Here is a 24,078-nt window from a genome sequence, read left to right on the forward strand (position 1 = left end):
GCCTAGGTGGAAACCCTATCACCTTTCTCGCCGCCCTCATCGTCCAATCAGCCCCTGAAAGGGGCGTGTTCTTTAGCGGATATCCTTCGCTGCCATTTTGTTTTTCTCCATTCGTGTCAAGGGTAAGAAGAGAGAAGGACGAGATGTTTCCTCTGGCAAGATCCGCTCTGGCCGTGTCCGGTGAGATGAGGAGGGGGAGGGGATTAAGGCCTGTGGGGGTCCTGCGGTTTGTGTGGCTGGGTGAGGGGGCAGTGATAGGTTCTTTTCATACCCCGGTCTGTGTGACCCCCCATGTTGGAGGGTGTATTCCCCTGGGGGTGGTGACTCTTCCCTGGAAATATAGAGATTTGTGTGAATCCCCCATTATTGTGTGTGGAATGGCTGCAGTCTGTCTCTTTGTAAGGCCTCAGCATTATATAATAATAATCAGGAATTATATGGCGCTGACACATTACACAGCAGATACAAACCCCTCCCCCCATGATGCCGGCTTCTCTGCTTCTCCCCAGCTATATGAAAGGTGGTGAGGAGCTGGGACAGCATTGGCTGTCATTAGAGGATGGCTCTGGTGTACAGTGGGTATTATGACTCCCAGGGGTCTCCCTGCTGCACCACACTCATTATATGGCCTCCTGTCATCTGTGTGGGCATAACCAGCTCCCTTCACACCTATGGGCACAATATGATGGCGTACCAATAAAGGGCCCCTAGGGAGCCAAAGACTGGGCTGCGCTGTGGGGGGGGAGGCTGCCATGTGGGTGAGGGGTTTTGGTGTGAGTGACTGTCGTGCTGGGTGACATGTTTGTCCTCAGCTTAACCTGGCCCCCTGAATCAGTGGAAGCTCCATCTAATGGGGTGAGGGGCATGTGGAGGTCATGTGACCGTCCTGCTATTGCTGCGTTATGCAGAGGACGCTCAGACGCTGCATGTGGTATACTATATAGTCCATGACAAATTGGCCGGGGTCGTGGTATTCCTGTGCCAGGCTGTCACCCCCTGGTGTTTCCTAGATACACATGGCACGTGTGTCCCAATCCTGCATTGTATGGGGACATACAGCACACCCCGGTCAGTGATCTTTGCTGTAATAGTAGTACAGCCTGCTCTGAAGGTCATCACTGTGCTCTCTCCTCCTGTCAGTGTACCCCTGACATAGTGAAGGTCATCACTGTGCTCTCTCCTCCTGTCAGTGTACCCCTGACATAGTGAGGGTCATCACTGTGCTCTCTCCTCCTGTCAGTGTACCCCTGACATAGTGAGGGTCATCACTGTGCTCTCTCCTCCTGTCAGTGTACCCCTGACATAGTGAAGGTCATCACTGTGCTCTCTCCTCCTGTCAGTGTACCCCTGACATAGTGAGGGTCATTGCTGTGCTCTCTTGTCATTGTAGTCCTGACATAGTGAGGGTCATTGCTGTGCTCTCTCTTCCTCCTTCATGAAGGTTATCCTCTGCCCATGCAGGAAATGTGAAGATGGGTTGAGCAGATTACAGACTGGTGATCTCTAGAAGCTGCAGCGGCACTTTTCTGATCCTGCTATACAGAGATCTGGATTCTTGTGCCTGCATTGCATTGTCTGGATGTTTTTCATAAACCTCAAAAGAACCAGAAAGGCTTCATACTGCAGGGGGCGCCATCCCGGGGCAAGCTGCATGCCTGGGCACTGGGTGTTGCTGGCTCTGAGCGACACTGCAGGTCTCTGGGTGTTGTTGGCGGGCTCCCTGGGGTAGAGTATGGGGGGGAGGGGCACATTGGGTGTGTTGGGGGATTTATTTGCCCCGTGCAGTGGTGTTTGTAGATTCTCATTCTGTGTTTTCTGACCCCCAGCACGCAGCCTGCAGAGAACAATCACAAGAAGCTCTCATCACCAGGCTGAGCCCAACTTTCATGACAAATATGGCAACCTCGTCCTGGCATCCGGGGCAGTGTTCTGTGTTAGCATCTGGAGCTACGTGAGTATCGGGGTTATATTGTTTATAGATGGGGGGGTAAATAAATCGGCTGCCTGAACACCGCTCACAATACAATGCACATCACAGACATGTTTCACCCCTTATTTCTCCTAGGACTTCCTGCTCATAGGGTGACAACACTGCTACACCGGGTGGCTTGTAGTTGTCACTCTCGGGGAGACTTGTTTGTGGTTTGAGGTTCAAGTGTTTCTTGTGAAGGAATATTTAGGATAGGTGTTCTGTTATCGGCACTTTCATGGTGTTTTAATAATTTCTGCACAGTGTAGGAGCAAAAGCTTCTTTCCAGAACATGTCCTTTACTTCACCCTTTGTGCAATGTGCAGCTTTCACCACTAGGGGTCACCATGACACATACCATAAGCCGGAGGCAATATTCAGCTTTCACCAGTAGGGGTCACCATGGCACATACAATAAGCCGGTGGTAATGTTCAGCTTTCGCTACTAGGGTCACCATGGCACATACAATAAGCCAGAGGATATGTTCAGCTTTCACCAGTAGAGGGCACCATGTCACATACTATAAGCCGGAGGATATGTTCAGCTTTCACCACTAGGCGTCACCATGTCACATACCTTAAGCCGTAGGTAATGTTCATCTTTCACCACTAGGGGTCACCATGTCACATACTATAAGCTGCAGACGATGTACAATTTTGTAGAACTGACTTTATTGTATTTCTGTGCTCACTGGCTGAATCTTTGTTTGCTTTTTAGGTGATCACATCCACAGGAATCTGCTGGAATTTGTCTCCGGTGGGGAAAGTCACACCAAAGGAATGGAATAACAAATAGACCAGATCCCTCGTGACCTAAACCAAGCCTGTGCATTGTCAAGCATCGTCCTCCCTCCCTCATAACCTCTGTATGTGCTGGTTGAGCAATGAGGTTCCTGTTGTAATAAATATGAATCTGAAATCTAGATTTGTGTCTGCTGAATGTTTTCACACAACTAGGAATACAATGACATGATTATTACTCTGCTCATCCTCCACCCAGCATGCTCTAAATCAGCAAGTGTGGGGGTATAATGGGGAGGGGGACACACATATAAATTTTGCATCCACCTTGTGTTTTATAACAGGTAAGGGTTTGACCCTCACACCTGCCTGCAGCTCAGATGGTTCAGGTGATGTCACCAGGAAGGAGGCTTCCATGTCACCATCTGCCCTGTACTAAAGGGCACCAATGGCCTGCACCAATAGCAGAAGGTGACACTAGGTGTTGCAGGATGCTGGCTCCCCTTGCTGCACCCCCAGACTATTTATGGGCCATTTTGATGTAGTTTGGGGTCAGCTCCCATAGTTAATACAATGCCCATATAAACCTCCACCTTGAAAGCTGCTGTGCAGATGTCATATTACAGCGATTTGTCATCCCTTATAAATCCTATAATAGTAATAATCAGGAAACAATGCCCAAAAGTGACAATCTAATAATCGCCTCCTCATAAAGCACTGTCCCCTGCTGACTCGGAGCAGTAGTTTTACAAGGTGCAGAGGGAGGGTCCTTTGCTGCAGCATGCTGGCAGGGTACAGCCGGTGTTACTGTGGCTGCTTTATTTACAACTGACATTTACTGCACCTGGAATACAGGAACAGAAATTTTCATGGCACTGTAACTAGGCTCCAAATGTATAACCAATAATAAAATAAATCTGCTTTCCATCATCCTTCATTAATTGTACATTAGAAGCTGCTGCTAGTCCAGCCTATTTTCTGTCAGGAGGACTTTTATCATCTGCCACCTCCCTGGCTATCTGTTAGGGTGACATTCTTCCCAATGGCCAGCAATGTAAGAGGAATTCTTCTCACTCACCACCACACTAGTATACTGTGATCTGTTGGTAAAGTAATTGGTAGAAAGGTAAAAAAAAAAAAAGCTGCCCTAGGGCAATCTGTATGAAATTTTAGTCTTCTTGGCAACGTCAACTCCTCCAAAGTGACTTTCACCCCTCAAAACATGTAATATTTACATAACTCCTATTAAGAGACAGCCCACTACCCATAGCAACCCAAGGGCTCTGGAATAGAAAATATTATTTAAAGCAGATACCAATGGGATTGAAATAAAAAAAATGTGAAGCCATGGATGTGGTATTCTGTAAATCTACCACAAGAGGGCGACCCAATACTGGAAAAGCCAAGATAGGTTACTGAACAAATATACTGATCTGGGGTGTCTGTGGGGGCGGTGTTATGGTCTGGGGTGCCTGTGGGGGCAGTGTTATGATCTGGGTGCCTGTGGAGGCAGTGTTATGATCTGGGGTACCTGTGGGGGCAGTGTTATGATCTGGGGTGTCTGTGAGGGCAGTGTTATGATCTGGGGTACCTGTGGGGGAAGTGTTATGATCTGGGGTGTCTGTGGGGGTTGTGTTATGATCTGGGGTGCCTGCGGAGGCAGTGTTATGATCTGGGGTGCCTGTGAGGGCAGTGTTATGATCTGGGGTGTCTGTGGGGGCAGTGTTATGATCTGGGGTACCTGTGGGGGCAGTGTTATGATCTAGGGTAACTGCGGGCAGTGTTATGATGTGGGGTGCCTGTGGGGGCAGTGTTATGATCTGGGGTGCCTGTGGGGGCAGTGTTATAATCTGTGGTGCCTGTGGGGGCAATGTTATGATCTGTGGTGTCTGTGAGGGCAGTGTTATGATCTGGGGTACCTGTGGGGGCAGTGTTATGATCTGGGGTGTCTGTGAGGGCAGTGTTATGGTCTGGGGTGCCTGTGGGGGCAGTGTTATGATCTGGGGTGCCTGTGGGGGCAGTGTTATGGTCTGGGGTACCTGTGGGGCAGTGTTATGGTCTGGGGTGCCTGTGGGGCAGTGTTATGATGTGGTGTGCCTGTGGAGGCAGTTTTATGATCTGGGGTGTCTGTGAGAGCAGTGTTATGGTATGGGGTGCCTGTGGGGGCAGTGTAATGATCTGGGGTGTCTGTGGGGGCAGTGGTATGATCTGGGGTGCCTCTGGGGGCATTGTTATGGTCTGGGGTATCTGTGGGGGCAGTTTTATGATCTGAGGTGCCTGTGGGGGCAGTGGTATGATCTGCGGGTGTCTGGTCTGGGGTGCCTGTAGGGGCAGTGTTATGATCTGGGGTGTCTATGGGGGCAGTGTTATCATCTGGGGTGTCTGTGAGAGCAGTGTTATGATCTTGGGTACCTGTGGGGGCAGTGTTATGATCTGGGGTGCCTGTGGAGGCAGTGTTATGATCTGGGGTGCCTGTGGGGGCATTGTTATGGTCTGGGGTATCTGTGGGGGCAGTTGTATGATCTGGGGTACCTGTGGGGGCAGTGTTATGATCTGGGGGTGTCTGGGGGCAGTTTTATGATCTAGGGGTGTGTGTGGGGGCAGTTTTCTGATTTGGGATACATCATTGTCAACCTTGCATTGGCCACCATACAGACCTGCCCCACTATAGAGAATCTTTGGGATGAGCTGGAGAAAACTTTACACAGGGAAAGTGACTTTGGATAACACGGTGAATGTGTAATGCTGGATTCAAATCTAAAAGCAGTGCAACAAAATATTAAAGTGAACAAGAATTTACCTGTGATATAGAGAAGGAAACCTCCTATGGCAGCGGTTGCCAACCTTTCGGACCTCACGGACCACTAAATTCATAATTTTAAATCCCACGGTCCAATAAAATGAAAAAAAAAGATAAATACCTTTGTAAAATATTGATCTTCCTAATGGTGCTGACAAGGACAGTGGAGGCTCTGATCAGCTCATGGTAAAGTATTACTATTGTTGCTATTATCATTAGTTGTATTATCTTTGGTATTACTAAAGAAATACAGAATATTTCTTTGCTTTTTCTCACTATTTGATGTTATGAAATCTAACAGTTAAAGAAAATACACAGATAATGTCACTCTTACCTAAAAGAGCATCTGAGAAATAAACAAACAAAATAAAACAATCAGATAAGAATCGGTATTGGAGGAGCGGGGTGATTGTTGTAATGGTGGAAACAATACTGAGCCGTAGTGTTCGGCAATGATTGCTTAATACAACTTAAGACTACACTGACGTCACGCTGTGCCTCCCTTGTTTTTCCATCTCTACTGCAGTACATGAATTAATTAGAATATTATTTTTGTTTTATTATTAACCACCTGGGCGTTACACTGAGGTCTAGATTTCTGTACCAAAAGCGTTACACTGTTTTTCTTGAAATTTTTTTTTTTTAAATTGTAGACCTGTAACTTACAGAAATATGTCCGAACAGGGGTCTAGTAGATATCATGAATATAAAAAATGTTTGAAACACACAATCATGTAAAAAAAAAAATACTTTTAATAAAATTAAATAAAAGACAATACAAAATGTGTTTGAATGACTTTCAATTTGAATTTCCCGCACATGCGCCCACGTCATCGTACGCGCCTACGTACCCGCTACGGACAGAGAAGAAGCCGGCCGGCTTCTTCTTCTCCGCCGGCCGGCTTCTTCTTCCCGAAGAGGGCACCCGACGCTGGAGATCGACGCTGGAGGACGACGCTGGATCGCAGCGGTACCAGGTAAGTGATCGATAAACCCGAACTTTTCTCACTGTATTTTCATACAGTGAGAAAAGTTCGGGGTTATCGATAATTGTAATTATTTTAACCCCGAACCAAGGTCGGGGTTATCGCTCGGGTGGTTAATAAAACATAAAAATTGTGAATAATGTCTAAATGTTTCTGTGACCACCAACATTTTCTCACGGACCACCAGTGGCTGCCACTGTCCTACAGGGTCCCCCTCTATCTGCTATGTGACTGCTGTGTCAATATACTGTGTCCCTGTTCCATGTCTTTTACTGTGTCATGTTCAATGTCTCTGTTCTGATTCCAGTACTGTATCATGTTACATGACCTTGTTCTGTCCTGTACCATATCATGTTCCATGTCCCTATACCATGTCATGATCTGTATCATGTCATATTCCGTGTCCTGTACCGTATCAGGTTCTGTGTCCCTGTTCTGGTCCTGAACTGTTGGGGAGCATATGATCCCCTCCAATACCTACCCACCAGTGTATTTGAAAGGATCACATGTTCACCCATAGGTGGTCGGTATTGGTAGGTTGGTATTGGAGGCATCACATGCTCCCCTATGGGTGGTCAATATTGGTTGGTAAGTATTAGGGATCACATGTTCACCCATCGGTGGTTGGCATAAGTGGGTAGGTATTGGAGGGGTCACATGTTCACCCATAGGTGGACGGTATTGGTGGGTTGGTATTGAAGGCATCACATGTTCAGCCATGAATGGTCAGTATTGGTGGGTAGGTATTGGAGGGGGTCACACACTCCCCCTTTACATAGTAGGTACTGGTGGGTAGTTATTGGAGGGGTCACATGCTCCCCCCATAGGTGGTTGATACTGGCAGGTTGGTATTGGACGGGTCACATGCTCCCCCTTTAGGTGGTTGATACTGGTGGGTTGGTATTGGAGGGGTAACATGCTCCCCCTTTAGGTGGCTTATACTGGTGGGTTGGTATTGGAGGGTTCACATGCTCCCCCTATAAGTGATTGGTACTGGTGGGTTGGTATTGGAGGGGTCACATGCTCCCCTCATAAGTGGTGCATACTGGCAGGTTGGTATTGGAGGGGTCACATGTTCCCCCGAGGGTGGTCAGTACAGATGGGTTGGTATTGGAGGGGTCACAAGCTCCCCCTATAGGTGATCGGTACTGGTGGGTAGGTATTGAGGGGGTCACATTTACCAAAGAAGACCCTTTGGTACAGGTGGATTTTTGCATGAATAAGTAAAAGATGAGCGGTAGACACAGGGGAAGGTGTGACGTTGGGCGACCTGCCGCATCTGGCAGGGGCATACTCACCGGGACTCTGCCACTGTAGGGCAGCAGCAGCAGCAAACTGTTGGAGGCAGCAGCACAAGTTATCAAACAGGTCTGAGATGTGTGCAGAGCACCAGTACGCTGGTGGATGTATTGAGAGGGCGGACTACAGTCATACAGCCACATCATGCGGAGATTATTGTATACTGGTTCTCAGGGGCCTCAAGTGCAGCAGGCTCTTCTTCTGCAGAGTGCGGTCAGCACTTGCTGGGCGAGGGTTCTGGATCAGTGGCTGCATTTGCAGATGTTGGCTTAGATGAAAATGAGGATGATGATGACCATGATGTCACCTGGGAACCACCGATGCATGTAAGGGCTAGCAGCAGTTCCGAAACGTAGAAACGTAGAGGAAATGCAGCAGCAAGAGACTGGGGATAGAAGGGGGTGCCAATCTGCCTCATGTTAGTCCCAAAGAAGAGACAGAGAAGTGGGCACAAGCAGGGGAACAGTCAAAGACGATGTGACCGTTGGGGAGGTTGAGCTGGAGCAGACGCGGAGGCAGGAAAAAGACCAGCAGAGTGGTTGCACGCACCTCTCCAGTGTTTTCACGCAAAAAGACGATGACGATGATGGGTGCGTAGCAATCTGCATCCTGTGCCACAGGCACATCCGCAGAGGACAGGCCGGATTACATTTGGGTACAACATCCCTGCTTTCCCACATGCGCAAAAACCACAAACCAAAGTGGAAGCAGTACTTGCGTTCTCTTGAAGGAGGTGCAACTGCATCATCCTCTCTTCTTCCACCTCCACTGACTCCTTCTCCACCTCCAGCTGTCATTGCTACTACGTCTAAGGAGGTTGGTGCCAGCCAGACTTCTAGCGGCAATGAAGTATAAGCTTCACCATGGACAGCTGGACAACCAGGCACGGAGTGGGACGCTACCTGTCCTTCGCCGCTCACTGGGTGGCCTTGCATAGCTCAGTGGGCTGTAGTCTGCAAGAGGCATTGCAGCACCTGGTATCCTCCACCGAGGGGTGTGGTGGGAAAGCATGGGCCACCCTACCCCAGTTCTCTCCTTGCTCCTTCATTCCTTCTACCGGCAACCCCTCTCTTTTCGACATTCCTCCTAAAAGGCCAGCAGCAGAGGACACTGTGGTTAAGCAAACACGCCACTACGGCTCCCTCAAGCACACGCGTTGCCAGGCAGTGCTGAAACTGGTGTCCTTGGGGGAGAAAAGTCACACCGCCAGAGAACTCTTGTCTGCTTTTGCTTTGAGAGGTTGAGGCTTGGCTGACGCCCTCCTGGCTCAAAACAGGCAACAGGGCCAACCTTGTGGCCGCGCTGCACATGGGCCGCATAACACATATGCCCTGCTTTGCGCACATACTGAACCTGGTGGTGCAGAAGTTCCTTCGCACGTACCCAGGACTGCAGGAATTACTGATACAGGCCATCTGCAGCCATGTACGCCGATCCCCTACTGCCGCCGCGGTGCTTAGCAAGATCCAGCGCCAACAGAGGCTGCCACCACATAGACTTATTTATGAAACCTGGACCAGATGGAACTCCACCCTGCACATGCTCCAGCGTCTGCGTGAGCAAAAGCTAGCTATCCACCATTACTTGGTCAGCATGGTGCATGGAGGCAGCAGGGCCCTTGGTACAGCCACACAACTGAGATATTTTACCAGTGACCAGTGGCTGCAGATGGAGACGCTGTGCCAAGTACTGGCCCCTTTGAGCAGGCCACAAACGTTGTGAGTCGGGAGTGGTCAGGCTGGAACGATGTCATACCCATCATCTTTCTGCTTGATAATACCGTGTGTGGCCTGATGGAAAGTGGCGATTGGAGCAGAGGGGAAGAAAGAGGTGAGGAAGATGAGGGTGACATTGCACTCGATAGAACACAGCCAGCATCAGGAGGAGCAAGAAGGGACACTGGCCAGCATCAGGATTTTCAAGAGGAGGAGAAGGAGGAAAATGATTATGATGATGATAATGAGGGACAGGACCCGTCCAACCTGCATTTGTGCTGTCACGCCCCAGGCATTGTGCGGGTGATGGAACAACAGGAACTGCTTCAGCATGAATAGGAGGAGGTGGGTGATGAGGAGGAAGATGTTTTGGCACCTACTGAGGGACAGGAGGAGGATAAGCCCAGGGAACCCCTCTTTCTTATGTGTGTCCACATATTGCGATGCCTACAGGGGGACCCCCGCATTTGCAGCATCAAAAATCATGATGATTACTGGCTGGCCACCCTTCTGGATCACCGCTACAAAGACAAAATGTCAGAGTTTCTACCCAACTCGGCGCAAGAAAGAAAAGGTGACCCGCCTGAGCAGAATACTATGCGACCGATCACGACTGTCGCTGGAAAATGTCAATCGCCTCACCTTTTTGAAAATGAACAAAAGGAGGGTTACTAACAACTATCATTTCCCCAATGCAAATGTCACTGATTGACTGACACACGGACTCACTAGGCCAACCAAGATGCCTCTGTGAACCCACACGGCTCCTGTGCTGGGTCTGTGGCTACATATCACCAAACACTCTGTTATCTGAGCCTGTCTCGGTTTAATTTTTCCTCTAGTTATCGCAACGTCCAGGGGTGGCATTCATCCCCAGTGTCATGCCTGCCATTGTGCCAGCTAGCAGTTTACTTTACATTTGTGCTGCTTCCGGGAGGCCGATAAACTGCAGATAAAACCCCCAGTACTGCCACACTGATAGGTACCATTGCCTTTGCCTAATTTTTCAGCTAAGAATTGTAAGATTGAGGGTTGGCATTCATGTCATCCACTTCATGATGCAAACTAGCGTCTACCTTCCAACCGGTTCTGGCACTACAGACCACAGCAACAGTGCTAGCGCACAAAACATCTTAGTCTGGCCCTTCTACGTTTATTCACAAATTTCAGATATTTGTATTACACACTTCTGGGTGGCATTGACGATGGACTACACCCAGCTCTAGATGCCAGTTACCAATGCCGTCCACGCTCCATCTCAGGGCCCACCGCCTCCTCCTGCTGCTGCCGCCTGTCAGTGCTTCATTCACTATAATTGTACACTTCGGGTGGCATTGATGATGCACTACACCGAGCTCTAGATGCCAGTTACCAATGCGGTCTAGGCTCCGTCCCGGGGCCCACTGCCTGCTCCATGGTTGTTACTGGTGGATTGGTATTGGCGGGGTCAAATGCTCCCCTATAGGCGATCGGTACTGGTTGGTTGGTATTGGAGGGGTCAAATGCTCCCCCTATAGGTAGTTGGTATTGAAGGGGTCCTATACTCACCCTATAGGTGATTGTAACTGGTGGGTTGTTATTGGAGAGATCACATGCTCCCCCTATAGGTGGTTGGTATTGGTGGATTGGTATTGGAGGGGTCACATGCTCCCCTTTAGGTGGTTGGTACAGGTGGGTAGGTAGTGGAGGGGTCACATACTCCCCCTATAGGTGGTTGGTATTGGTGGGTTAGTATTGGAGGGGTCACATGCTCCCCCTATAGGTGGTTGGTACTGGTTGGTTGGTATTGGAGGGGTCAAATGCTCCCCCTATAGGTAGTTGGTATTGGAGGGGTCCCATACTCACCCTATAGGTGATTGTAACTGGTGGGCTGTTATTGGAGGGATCACATGCTCCCCCTAAAGGTGGTTGGTATTGGTGGGTTGGTATTGGAGGGGTCACATGCTTCCCCTTTAGGTGATTGGTACTGGTTGGTTAGTATTAGAGGGGTCACATGCTCCCCCTATAGGGGGTTGGTATTTGTGGGTTGGTATTGGAGGGGTCACGTGCTCCCCTATAGGTGATCGGTACTGTTGGGTAGGTATTGGAGGGGTCACATGCTCCCCCTATAGGTGGTTTGTATTTGTGGGTTGGTATTGGAGGGATCAAGTGCTCCCTCTATAGGTGGTTGGTAGTGGTGGGTTGGTATTTGAGGGGGTCATATGCTCCCCCTTTAGGTGGTTGGTATTGGAGGGGTCACATGCTCCCCCTATAGGTGATTGGTACTGGTGGTTTTTAATGGAGAGATCACATGCTCCCTCTATAGGTGGTTGGTATTGGTGGATTGGTATTGGAGGGGTAACATGCTTCCCCTATAGGTGATTGGTACTGGTTGGTTAGTATTGGAGGGATCACATGCTCCCCCTATAGGTGGTTGGAATTTGTGGGTTGGTATTGGAGGGGTCACGTGCTCCCCCTATAGGTGGATGGTATTGGTGGGTTGGTATTGGAGGGGTCACGTGCTCCCCTATAGGTGATCGGTACTGTTGGGTAGGTATTGGAGGGGTCACATGCTCCCCCTATAGGTAGTTGGTATTGGAGGGGTCACATACTCCCCCTATAGGTGATTATAACTGGTGGGTTGTTATTGGAGGGGATCACATGCTCCCCCTGTAGGTGATTGTAACTGGTGGGTTGTTATTGGAGGGATCAAATGCTCCCTCTATAGGTGGTTGGTAGTGGTGGGTTGGTATTCGAGGGGGTCATATGCTCCCCCTTTAGGTGGTTGGTATTGGAGGGGTCACATGCTCCCCCTATAGGTGATTGGTACTGGTGGGTTTTTAATGGAGGGGTAACATGCTCCCCCTATAGGTGGTTGGTATTGGTGGATTGGTATTGGAGGGGTCACATGCTACCCTATAGGTGGTTGGTTTTGGAGGGATCCCATGTTCCCTCTATAGGTGATTGGTACCGGTTGGTTGGTATTGAAGGGGTCACATGCCCCCCTTATAGGTGGATGGTATTGGTGGGTTGGTATTGGAGGGGTCACATGCTCCCCTATAGGTGATCGGTAGTGTTGGATAGGTATTGGAGGGGTCACATGCTCCCCCTATAGGTAGTTGGTATTGGAGGGGTCACATACTGCCCCTATAGGTGATTGTAACTGGTGGGTTGTTATTGGAGGGGTCACATGCTCCCCCTATAGGCGATCGGTAGTGTTGAGTAGGTATTAGAGGGGTCACATGCCCCCCCTATAGGTGGATGGTATTGGTGTGTTGGTATTGGAGGGGTCACATGCTCCCCTATAGGTGATCAGTAGTGTTGGGTAGGTATTGGAGGGGTCACATGCTCCCCCTATAGGTAGTTGGTATTGGAGGGGTCACATACTCCCCCTATAGGTGATTGTAACTGGTGGGTTGGTATTGGAGGGGTCACATGCTCCCCTATAGGTGATGGGTAGTGTTGGGTAGGTATTGGAGGGGTCACATGCTCCCCCTATAGGTAATTGGTATTGGTGGGTTGGTATTGGAGGGGGTCACATGCTCCCCCTATAGGTGGTTGGTAATGGTGGGTTAATATTGGAGGGTTCACATGCTCCCTCTATATGTGGTTGGTACTGGTGGGTTGGTATTGGAGGGGGTCACATGCTCCCCCTATAGGTGATTAGTATTGGTGGATTGGTATTGGATGGGTCACATGCTCCCCCTATAGGTGATTGGTACTGGTGGGTAGTTATTGGAGGGGTCACATGTTCCCTCTATAGGTGGTTGGTACTGGAAAGTAGGTTTTGGAGGGGGTCTCATGCTCCCCTATAGGTGATCAGTACTGTTGGGTAGGTATGCTCCCCCTATAGGTGGTTGGTATTGGAGGGGTAACATGCTCCCCCTATAGGTGGTTGGTATTGGAGGGGTCACATGCTCCCCCTATAGGCTATCGGTACTGTTGGGTAGGTATGCTCCCCCCATAGGTGGTTGGTATTGGAGGGGTAACATACTCCCCCTATAGGTGGTTGGTACTGGTAAGTAGGTATTGGAGGGGTCACATGCTCCCCTCTAGGCGATCGGTACTGTTGGGTAGGTATGCTCCCCCTATAGGTGGTTGGTATTGGAGGGGTAACATGCTCCCCCTATAGGTGGTTGGTATTGATGGATTGGTATTGGAGGGGTCACATGCTCCCCCTATAGGTGGTTGGTAATGGTGGGTTAATATTGGAGGGTTCACATGCTCCCTCTATAGGTGGTTGGTATTGGTGGGTTGGTATTGGAGGGGGTCACATGCTCCCCCTATAGGTGATTAGTATTGGTGGATTGGTATTGGATGGGTCACATGCTCCCCCTATAGGTGATTGGTACTGGTGGGTAGTTATTGGAGGGGTCACATGTTCCCTCTATAGGTGGTTGGTACTGGAAAGTAGGTTTTGGAGGGGGTCTCATGCTCCCCTATAGGTGATCAGTACTGTTGGGTAGGTATGCTCCCCCTATAGGTGGTTGGTATTGGAGGGGTAACATGCTCCCCCTATAGGTGGTTGGTATTGGAGGGGTCACATGCTCCCCCTATAGGCTATCGGTACTGTTGGGTAGGTATGCTCCCCCGGGGTATTCTCTGAGGGCCCCAGTTGTGAATACCCCCCATAGTGATGTACAGCTTCCAGGGGGCCCAGGGGTATTCTATGAGGGCCTTGGTGGTGAAACCCCCCCAGAATGATGTACAGCTTCCAGGGGGGCACAGGTGTAGTCTATGAGGGCCCCGGTGGTGAATACCCCCCAGAATGATGTACAGCTTCCAGGGGGGCACACGGGTATTCTATGAGGGCCCTGGTGGTGAATACCCCCCATAATGATGTGGGCCCCAGTGGTGAGTACTCCCTATGGTGATGTACAGCTTCCAGGGGGCCCAAGGGTATTCTATGAGGACCCCAATGGTGAGTACTCCCTATGGTGATGTACAGCTTCTTTGAGGGCCCCAGAGGTGAGTACTCCGTATAGTGATGTACAGTTTCCAGCGGGGCTGACAGTAGGGGGAGCTCTTGTCACTAATAGTTCTTACCCTATAAAGAAGACCTGTCCCCGTCCCCTCTCTGAGGCCCCCCTCCTTTTTTTTTTATCATCCACGTGCCTCAGAACGCTCTACATTGTCACGTGTTTGCCATTCGCTCCTCCTTCGAATTCTTTGGCCTCATGTGGCCATGGTGACCAGCAACTTAGTCATGTGACGGTGTACCGCTCTCGCGAGAGTTCCAGAGTAGTCCCGGATCTCGGAATGTGACAGCGCGGCTTCGGGATGTGAGAGAACCCGGAGGATGAAAGTGAGGAGAGGAGACCGGGGAATGAAGGTGAGGGGAGACCGGAGGACAGGGTTATTGGGGAGGTATGGTTACCTTCTATATATAGAGAATCTCCACACAAAACTCCTTGTTGGTTTTTAGTTATAGATGTGGAGGGGAAAATAAACTCCATGACATAAGCTTGCTGCTGTCTGTGTCCCCCTGGGGAGATTCACCCTCCGAATATCCTGACAACTGAAAGGCATGAGAAAACCAAAATGTTGTCACCAGAACAGGAAATGACAGGAAATCTTTCAATTTTCTGCTGACAATTTCCTGTTGTGTTTGTGGGACAGGAAGTGATGAACCATGGTATTAAGGTGTCCCCACACCCGACATGTGACTGAGCCCCCCCCGGTTGTGTGACTGAGCCCCCCCCGGTCTGTGTCCTGCCCCGGCAGTTCGGCTGCCCCTGTGTCCTGCCCCGGCAGTTCGGCTGCCCCTGTGTCCTGCCCCGGCAGTTTGGCTGCCCCTGTGTCCTGCCCCGGCAGTTTGGCTGCCCCTGTGTCCTGCCCCGGCAGTTTGGCTGCCCCTGTGTCCTGTGCCTACAGGTAAGCGGTAAGTACACGGCAGTGGTAAGAGCCTGATTGGTTGTAACAGCCAGGTGGCTACTGAACTTTACCAAAAACACTTTGGAGATCACTGAACCTCCCAGCCACTGCTGTCACCATAAGAAAATCCACCCTGAGAAATACATGGCAGCCATCACTGCAGAGCGGGTCTGCAGAGCACAATGTCCATCATTTGGGAGTGCGTAGAATATTGGGGATTGTTGGGCGTTTCCCCTGAATTTGGTCACGTTCTCCTCACATTAGGTGTGACAGCCACTCATTGATTTCTGGGGAGGTTCCCACAATGTTTTCCCTGATTACCTGCCATTTGTTTATTCTAGATAAGATAATCCGCTTTGCATTATATGCTGCTAGTGTGACCCCTCCCCCTCACACCTCACCTTCTCCTCCTCGCACCTCCATGCTGGCGCTCCGCCACTAAACCTCCTGCAAATGGCCATGGAGACCAAATCTGCCAGGTGCACTTATAGATGAACCGAAGACCCCCGACTGCATACCAAGACAGCCTGTCTGCACCCCGTACTACAGATATACATGTGAGATATTCAATTCATGTGTATCATTCACATCATGTGTATCACTGCACAGGCTGTCCTGCATTGCAAGTCATTAGTGAGTTCCCTGCCCACTTCCCAGAGGGGTAAGCAGAGGTGGTCACAGAGGATTGCAGCTGATAGTATATCTGATATACACAAATATCATTTCCCGACTGAATCCTCCACCATCCATCGGCTGCACACAGAAGGCAGTGAGCGCATTATCAACTGCCACCTGCAGCTGCCTGCAGAAGATAAGAAGAGTTCAGTCAGCCTGCTGCAGGTCAGCTCCGGTCATTGTGCATATCAAATATTACACAGCTCTTCATAGAGAGATCTGTGGGAGAGGTAGGTGAATAGAGATGAGGAATGTACGTGACATTGTGTGTAGTGAATATTGGGGTGAGTAGTAGATGAATGTGAGGTCATAGATCACTGATAAAGAAATATTGTGTATAATAAATCTCACACTATGTTATATTGTCATCACCTGGGAGTGGGAAGTTCTCCGGGGGTGGGAGATGTAGGTGGCCGTGCGCTCTCTGATCAGAGATAGATGTATATTAGTCCTGTCAGTGCTGTGACAACACACGCTCGCTCTCTTTGTATGTGACCTCCTCCTTTCTGACAGCAGAAGCGTCTCTCCTGGAATATTTCTCCCTTACAATCTCTTTGTTGTGGTCCTACAATGTCATGGATGATTTTATGATCATTTTGTGTTTCTCCCCACAGTAAATGAAGGTGGACGAGATGGCTGTGAGGGCGTTGATTGCTGTCGTTCCTGTGGAGGGAATGACTTGTATGTCATGTGTGCAGACCATCGAGAAACACATCGGGGGTCTCCCTGGAGTTCACAGTATTACGGTAAGTGCCCCTCATCCTGCATGTCACACTGCTGCTGTATTGCATTGGTCTTTATCTGATTTGTCTGAATTAAGCTACATACACACTTCCAATTATTATCGTTGGAAAACGAACGACGAACGTTCATGCACGATATATATGAACGATCGTATAGCACCGATCCTGCACATAGAGTTAACGACACGATCGTTCGTAGATATTGTACACACAATAGATACGATCGTTTGAGCGATAGAGGAACTATGTGCACGACAGGAAAGTGAACGGACGTTCGTTCATCACGCATGCTCAGCCCATGGACGATCAACGAACGACCGTACACACGAACGATGTTCAACGATCGTCGCCCAATCCGATCCGTCGGTCCGGTCGTTCGTTTCCAGCGACTTTCCTCGTTCGTCGGCGTCGTTGGTTACTTTTTTACGAACGATTTTTTGCCCAATCGATCGTTCGTCGTTCGATTGGAACGATAAAAATTGGAAGTGTGTACGCACCTTTAAGCTGCCAGGGTTAAATTGAGGACATTCTGATAGAATTCTATCTAATCAGATTCTGGCATCATCATTTCTCATGGCTTTTAGTGCTTACAATAAATGTTAATTATATGAAATCCCAATCAATAAAATCTTGAAAACTTTAATATTTTTATATCATTTCAATAGAAGGTTTTAATCTTTGTGAATCTGCAGCTAAGCCTTGGTGATCCTGCCATATAGGTCCATGTTCAGGGGTGACAGTGCTCTGTATCTGTTTCCCTATTGTGTTCCTGCGTTGTCACCCTATCACATGTGACTATAAGTAACCATTTCATCACTTATTATACAGGCCACCATTGTCACCATTCACCCCTCCATCCTGAGACGTGCCATGCGGCTGTTGCTTTTAGGAAATAGTGGAATTTGTTCATTACAGTTTGCAGCCATGTGTCATATTTACATTGGTTTGCTGGAAATATCTACAAGTCATTGTATGTCCAGTAAACATTGTGTATACGCCTGGAATAAACAGAATCACTTCCCCACTAGATGTACCCGGCCGCAGTCTTTGCAGGGTGACCCTGTGTGTTTGCTGATCATTCAGTTTGCCTGATTTATTAAAGCTCTCCAAGACTGGAGAGGATACACTTTCATCAGTGAAGCTGGGTGATCCAGCAAACCTGGAATGGATTGAAAACCTTTGCTAACAAATAGCAAGTGACTTTGAAGAAATCCATTCCAGGTGTGCTGGAAAGTGTTGCCTCTCCAGCCTTGAAGAGCTTTATTAAATCAGGATCATTGTGTGCAGTTAGAAAAAAACTTTACAATCGGTTTTATTTTGTGTGGTATTCTCCTCTTCCACATTCTGATTCGTTATTTGTCAGATGAGCAGATTGCATGATGTCTGAATTTGTAAAAAAGGAGAAATAATAAAGAGAGATTTTTAAGTGGCATAAGTGAACAGCATCAGGATAAAAAAACAAATATGTTTTATTAGTCATCATACAATAAAAACATTACATATGGAATATTAGAGAACTTCATTCCTTTTGTCCCTCCTAAATCAGTGATTACCCACATAACCAAAATGGGTCCTCACTCCGGGGAGATATTGCAGATTCTTTCTGTACGAGTTTCACAGAAACAAATCTGCTTCATCAGGCGTCATGGAAGTAAGTATCCTACATACCAAAATAATATATGGGTTATAAATCGGCAACCAACATAGCTAATATATCACCAACATATACCAAAACAAAGACAGAAATCAATATTACCTCAAAGGCTGTAAACCCTGCGTCACAGCAGCACAACAAACCAATGGCTGGTAAAGGGAGAAAGCGATCACATCAATAGACAAAGATAACCAGGTTTAGCTGCAAGTGCTCACATTTATAATTCAGTAATACATTTATTCACATCTTGATGCCCAAATATTAGTGCTGCATCAAAAAGAGATAACATAAATTATTATTGTGAAATGTTTGCTTATTCCACAACTCACATTACTTTTACCCTATTGGTGCAAATTCTATAATATGTTCACAAAAGGTCATTTATAGCACATTACTTACAATGAAGCCAATGTGTCCATTGATTTACCAAAGGGGATAAAGCCCATATCAACTCCAAATTAGGTTTTATATTATATCTATTACTGTTTGCAAAACCCTGTATAATAATACAGTTATTAAAGCCTGAAGGATTCAAATCTTTTACTGCCATTGATTTTCAGGTTCTAAAGGATCTTATTGAACTTTTACAAGAAAATGATACAGAAGTAGAACTTGAGGATAGAGAGGTGATTGGGACCCCCAGATATGATCCCACAATATATACTTCCTAACATTATTGCAAAAAACAGATGTTAAGAAAAAATCAAATTTCCAAATTTTCACTCCTATCCACTAATATTGGCGTTTGTAACTCAGGTGACAAAAGAAGTCAAAAAAATGGAATTGAATATGAGATATCCCAATAATTTATCTAAGAAACATAAACAGGCATTACAATGACCACAAAACAATGAATCAATCACTAATAAACAGGCTGATAAGAGGCAATGTGGTAGTACTGGATAATGAGCAATATAAAAAGATCTGTTACAAAATATTAAACAACCGAGAATGGTATAAACCAGTGTGCCCAACCTTTCTTCATTTGGGGGCCACTGATGACATTAATATAAAACTTGCGGGTCACAATGCAAACAAACATTAAAGATGTTTAAATCTAGAATATTTTAAGTTTAAAATAAAAATAAATTGAAATGTTTCTAGTTATTGTAACGTACATGCACCAAATAAAAGGGATGATAAATCAAGATTTCCTGCACTAACCCATTGATTCTCATTTTAATATTGAAAGATACAAAATTAGAGCTATCATACAGTGCCGGCTGGTCATACATTGTTCCCCGCTCACCATTCCTGTACCACAGAGCAGAAATTACACGGTACCATGCGCCCTGTCAGTTATAGGGGGCTGCTAACCTTCCTTGTACCCCAAAATGTCTGCAATGTATACTTCCAGAGAAATGCAATTCATGTGACTGATAGCCAAGGGGTACATATTCTTACTGCTACAACCACAGGCCTCTACAGATCCCCGTTCCTGAGAAATTAGGGTTCGCAGAAGGTAAGTAGCCAGATATGTGACAGGGTAGCTCAGTATGACAGGTATAGTTTTTGGTATATTGTGATGACGCTGTAGTGATGAAACGTAAGGGGGAGTTAGCCATAAGAGTCCTGCACTTGCAATTAAATTTCCCTTTTCTTATAGAGAAATTTGGATTCATAGAGAGTAAGAGGATAGCTATGTGTGACAAGGTAGAATTATATATTCGGTATAACACTTTATTGGGGGGGGATAAGGAGTTTCCTACTGGCTCCCACATATCCAGATGCCAACATGCCTCTGTTCCAGAGAAATTGAGGGTCACAGAATGTAAGTGGTCATCTATGTGTAACAGGGACCCCACCAGCCGCTCAGTCCGTCTGCAAATTTGTCTCCAGGCGTCAGTGAGCGGTACTGAGCGTCTCCCCCTAGGCAGGGTTCCATGGCATTAGGAAGGGGTAACTGCACCGCAAACTCACCGCCAGTCTAAAGGCTAGTCTTAAAGTTTAATGAATGAACGAGTATATATTTGGGGCACCACAGAACAGAGTATGACGGTACCCTAATGATCATTGCCATGAAAGTGGCCCCCGGGGGTCCCTATCATGTAAACTCAATCTGGGAACTCTGGTCTTGAAATAGCTCCCCTAATGTGAAATTATCTCTGATTGTTATTAGGATTTTATGCTTGTGATTTTTATGTTTAGGGGGCTGAAATTGGGTTTAGTAACAGCTCTCAGGGAGTATGACACTCTGTGTAGGAGATATGCAGGTTTATACATGGGGATAATGACAGGAGCATGGACACAGCTCTCATGCTGGGATTATCTCCCAGTACAAGGTGGGCGGGGGGCAGCTGATTGACAGGTCTATAGGACACGCCTTCTCTCTCCCTCACCTGGCAGCACAATCTCATAGGGCAGCAAAAAATATTGGTGGTCCCCAAGCAGGGTCAGGAGAAGGACCAAGTTGGAGGGACACACTGGCCAGAGCCGTGGACCATGTTCCCCGTAGGTAACGCAGGCTCAGGGAAGTGAGCGAGTTGGCTCAGACCTACGATGGGAGAGTGGGTGGGTTCTGGCATCATGACTTCAGTATGGGGGATGTTTCTTCCCCTTTGGTGATATCCGGCTCGCATGCGCTGTCAGGAGCTGGTAAATTTAGTTGTCCGCCAGTCCAAAAAGGTTGGCGATCACTGTCATAGAGGTACATAGGAGAGGCACGCCTCATCTGCTGCAAGACAACCAGTAGAGTGGGAATGAAGAGAGGGCCAGATCTGGCAGCTCTGCGGGCAGGATGTGGCCCGCGGGCCATAGGTTGGGCACCCTTGTTATAGACCAATCTTGTCGGAGGTCATATGTACCTTTACTAAAGAACATAACACTCTCTCCTTGAATCTTGTCAGAATGGGATTATAGATAGAGACACCAATGAATTTTTACTTGTCCCCGATCCTAAATTGGCGACTTTCTATGCACTGCCCAAGATTCATAGAGATATAAGAAATCTCCCCGGGTGTCCCATACTTTCTGGAATAGAAAATCTATCAAACAATGCTAGTAGGCTTGTTGATCTGTTTTTACGTCCACATATGTACAGTTTATCCTATTTCAAGGACGGACTAGAACCATTAAAACTAATAGATGATCTTACTATTCCTTCTGATTTTATTTTGGCGACTATCGATAATGATGCTCTATATTCATGTATTCCTAATGATACTTAAAATTTGAGAGAGATCAAACGGTTTAGCACTGTGCAGAATTTATCTTGGTTTGTTGGAATTTATTTTAAGAAACATATTTACTTTTGATGAAGGTGTACTTGCAGAAACAGGGATTTGCCATGGCCACTTGGTGCGCTCCCACATATGCCAATCTCTATCTTGGTGGCTGGGAGAGAGACTTGTTTTCACACGCTTCATTGTCTATGAACCTTCACTATATCCTTATATGCAGAAGATACATAAGCAATTCCCATTATGATATGGATAGGAACTAAAACTTTTCCTTTTTTTGAAGAGAAACAACATAATGGCTAGCTATAACTTAAAATTTACCATGGATTATGGCCATGCAGAAATTTTCTTTTTGGATATTAACATCCGTATATACATTGACAATAAACTAATTTCCTCCCTTTATCATAAAGCAACAGCAGGGAATGCTATTTTGTTTGCGAGTACTGCACATCCCCCCCTTATTCGAAGCATCCCCTTCTCTCAATATTTGAGGGTGAAGAGGAATTGCTCCGATGAGGATTTCAATTTACAAGCAAAGGAACTTGAAAAAGGGGGAAATACAGTAAAAAAGGGATACAGTAAAAAAAGACTTTGAAGAAAGCTCATTAAACATTACAGTCTAAAGACATAAACTATTGTTTTCAAAAAGAAAACCTAGCAAGAAGCAAACTATCTGTTTCATCACTGAATATAAAAGGGAACATGGAACAGTGAGAAAGATTTGTTCTAAATACTGGCCAATACTTACCTATGACCCTACAATTATTCAATTTATCTCTGACAAACCTCAATAAAAAAGCATCATCAATAAAAGATAAATTGGTTAAAAGACATTTCTCCAAGGATAAGAGAGATCCATGTAGTCAGTTTGGCACATTCAGATAAAATAGTTGTAAATAGTGTCAATGGATTTATGAGGACCGAGATAATACATTTCAGGGCTCTATGACCTCGTGTTACTTAGAGGATCAAACATTTTGTGAATTGTGCAACTACAGCTGTGATTTATCTTTCTTTTTGCAACTGTGGCTGTTATTACATAGGAAAAACAAAGACAACTCAGAAAACGCATATATAAGCATATGTACTTGATTGCAAATGGAAAGATTGTTACTCCTTGGAATCTCCATATTGTATTTCAATATTTTTAATAAAATTTTTGTTTTTTACAAAAACAGCAATATAACCAAGACAGTACAAGTGATAAACAAAAGACACATAGCGTATGCAGGTAAAAAACACAACAAACAATGCCCAAACAAAGTAATTAGCTAAAATCCAGGCTAGCCAGAAATAAAAATTATCATGGAGACCTTCGCAAACATGCCGAGAAATAACAGTAAAACAAAGCAAAAGATTGTTTGAACATTGTAGTGACATATAAGTGTGTTGCAGGAATCTCCATATTGGATTGAAACGGCTGTTTGACTTAAATTCATTAAGGTTCATTGCCTTGGACCACATTCATGCTGACCCCAGAGGGGATGATACAGGAAAACAATTGTTACAACGCAAAACTCAATGGATATTTGATTTAAATGCTATTGAGCACCTAGGATTGAATGATGTACTTTCCCTTAAACTTTTTCTTTACCAGTTTTTTTTTTCCATAGGAAGAACTTAACTTAATAATAACAATAAGAAATAATTTGAAATATAAATGAAATTAATTAAATCATTGATAGACCGTTGCTGTTTAATTGTTACTATTCATATGTCGTTTTGAAACTCTGCTATAGAGCTGGATTGTAATTCATATAATATAAAACCTATTTTGGTGTTGGAGTTGATATGGGCTTTATCCCCTTTGGTAAATCAATAGATACATTGGCTTCATTTTAGGTAATATGCTATAAATCACCTTTTGTGAACATATTATAGAATTTGCACCAATAGGGTAAAAGTAATGTGAGTTGTGGAATAAGCGAACATTTCACAATAATAATTTGTTATCTCTTTTTTGATGCAGCACTTTGAGGGTTTATACTTTGAGGTAATATTGTTTTCTGTCTTTGTTTTGGTATATGTTGGTGATATGTTAGTTATGTTGGTTGCCGATTTATAACCCATATATTATTTTGGTAAGTAGAATACTTACTTCCATGACGCCTGATGAAGCAGATTTGTTTCTGTGAAACGCGTACAGAAAGAATCTGCAATATCTCCCCGGAGTGAGGACCCATTTTGGTCATGTGGGTAATCACTAATTTAGGAGGGACAAAAGGAATGAAGTTCTCTAATATTCCATATGTAATATTTTTATTGTATGATGACTAATAAAACATATTTGTTTTTTATCCTGATGAAAATCTCTCTGTAATATTTCTTCTTTTTTACCTATGATAATTTGGGATGTGGCACCTTGTTACTTCATATAAATTGATTGAGTTTACTTTCTTCCGTTTGTCTTCTGTATTTGTGGTCTTTTATCGTCACATTGTCCCCGGGCTGTTTCCAGGCC

At 46.3% G+C, this 24,078-nt stretch overlaps 2 protein-coding genes across 2 annotated transcripts in view; both read left to right on the top strand.

Moving 5' to 3' along the window:
* The first annotated feature begins 22 nt into the window (after positions 1-22).
* Positions 23-2,892, top strand: COX7B (cytochrome c oxidase subunit 7B). The gene is made up of 3 exons (XM_072429331.1): positions 23-180; positions 1,827-1,951; positions 2,688-2,892. Exons 1-3 carry the CDS (start codon positions 144-146, stop codon positions 2,763-2,765), a joined length of 240 nt encoding a protein of 79 aa, XP_072285432.1. The 5' UTR covers positions 23-143; the 3' UTR covers positions 2,766-2,892.
* An 11,811-nt stretch (positions 2,893-14,703) lies between these two features.
* ATP7A (ATPase copper transporting alpha) overlaps positions 14,704-24,078 on the top strand; it is a 36,006-nt gene continuing 26,631 nt past the window's right edge. The window contains exons 1-2 of the mRNA XM_072431819.1: positions 14,704-14,821; positions 16,653-16,784. Of these exons, the coding sequence (XP_072287920.1) occupies positions 16,656-16,784 (129 nt within the window). The 5' untranslated portion in view covers positions 14,704-14,821; positions 16,653-16,655. The remainder of the gene's footprint in view (positions 14,822-16,652; positions 16,785-24,078) is intronic.

Source organism: Pyxicephalus adspersus, chromosome Z (genome assembly GCF_032062135.1).
Source record: "Pyxicephalus adspersus chromosome Z, UCB_Pads_2.0, whole genome shotgun sequence".
Classification (NCBI taxonomy): Eukaryota; Metazoa; Chordata; class Amphibia; order Anura; family Pyxicephalidae; genus Pyxicephalus; species Pyxicephalus adspersus.

Coding starts and splice junctions, on each gene's coding strand:
- COX7B (XM_072429331.1), top strand. CDS start 144: ATGTTTCCTCTGGCAAGATCCGCTCTGGCCGTGTCCG. Junction 181..1,826: donor ATCCGCTCTGGCCGTGTCCG/GTGAGATGAGGA, acceptor TCTGACCCCCAG/CACGCAGCCTGCAGAGAACA. Junction 1,952..2,687: donor GTGTTAGCATCTGGAGCTAC/GTGAGTATCGGG, acceptor TTTGCTTTTTAG/GTGATCACATCCACAGGAAT.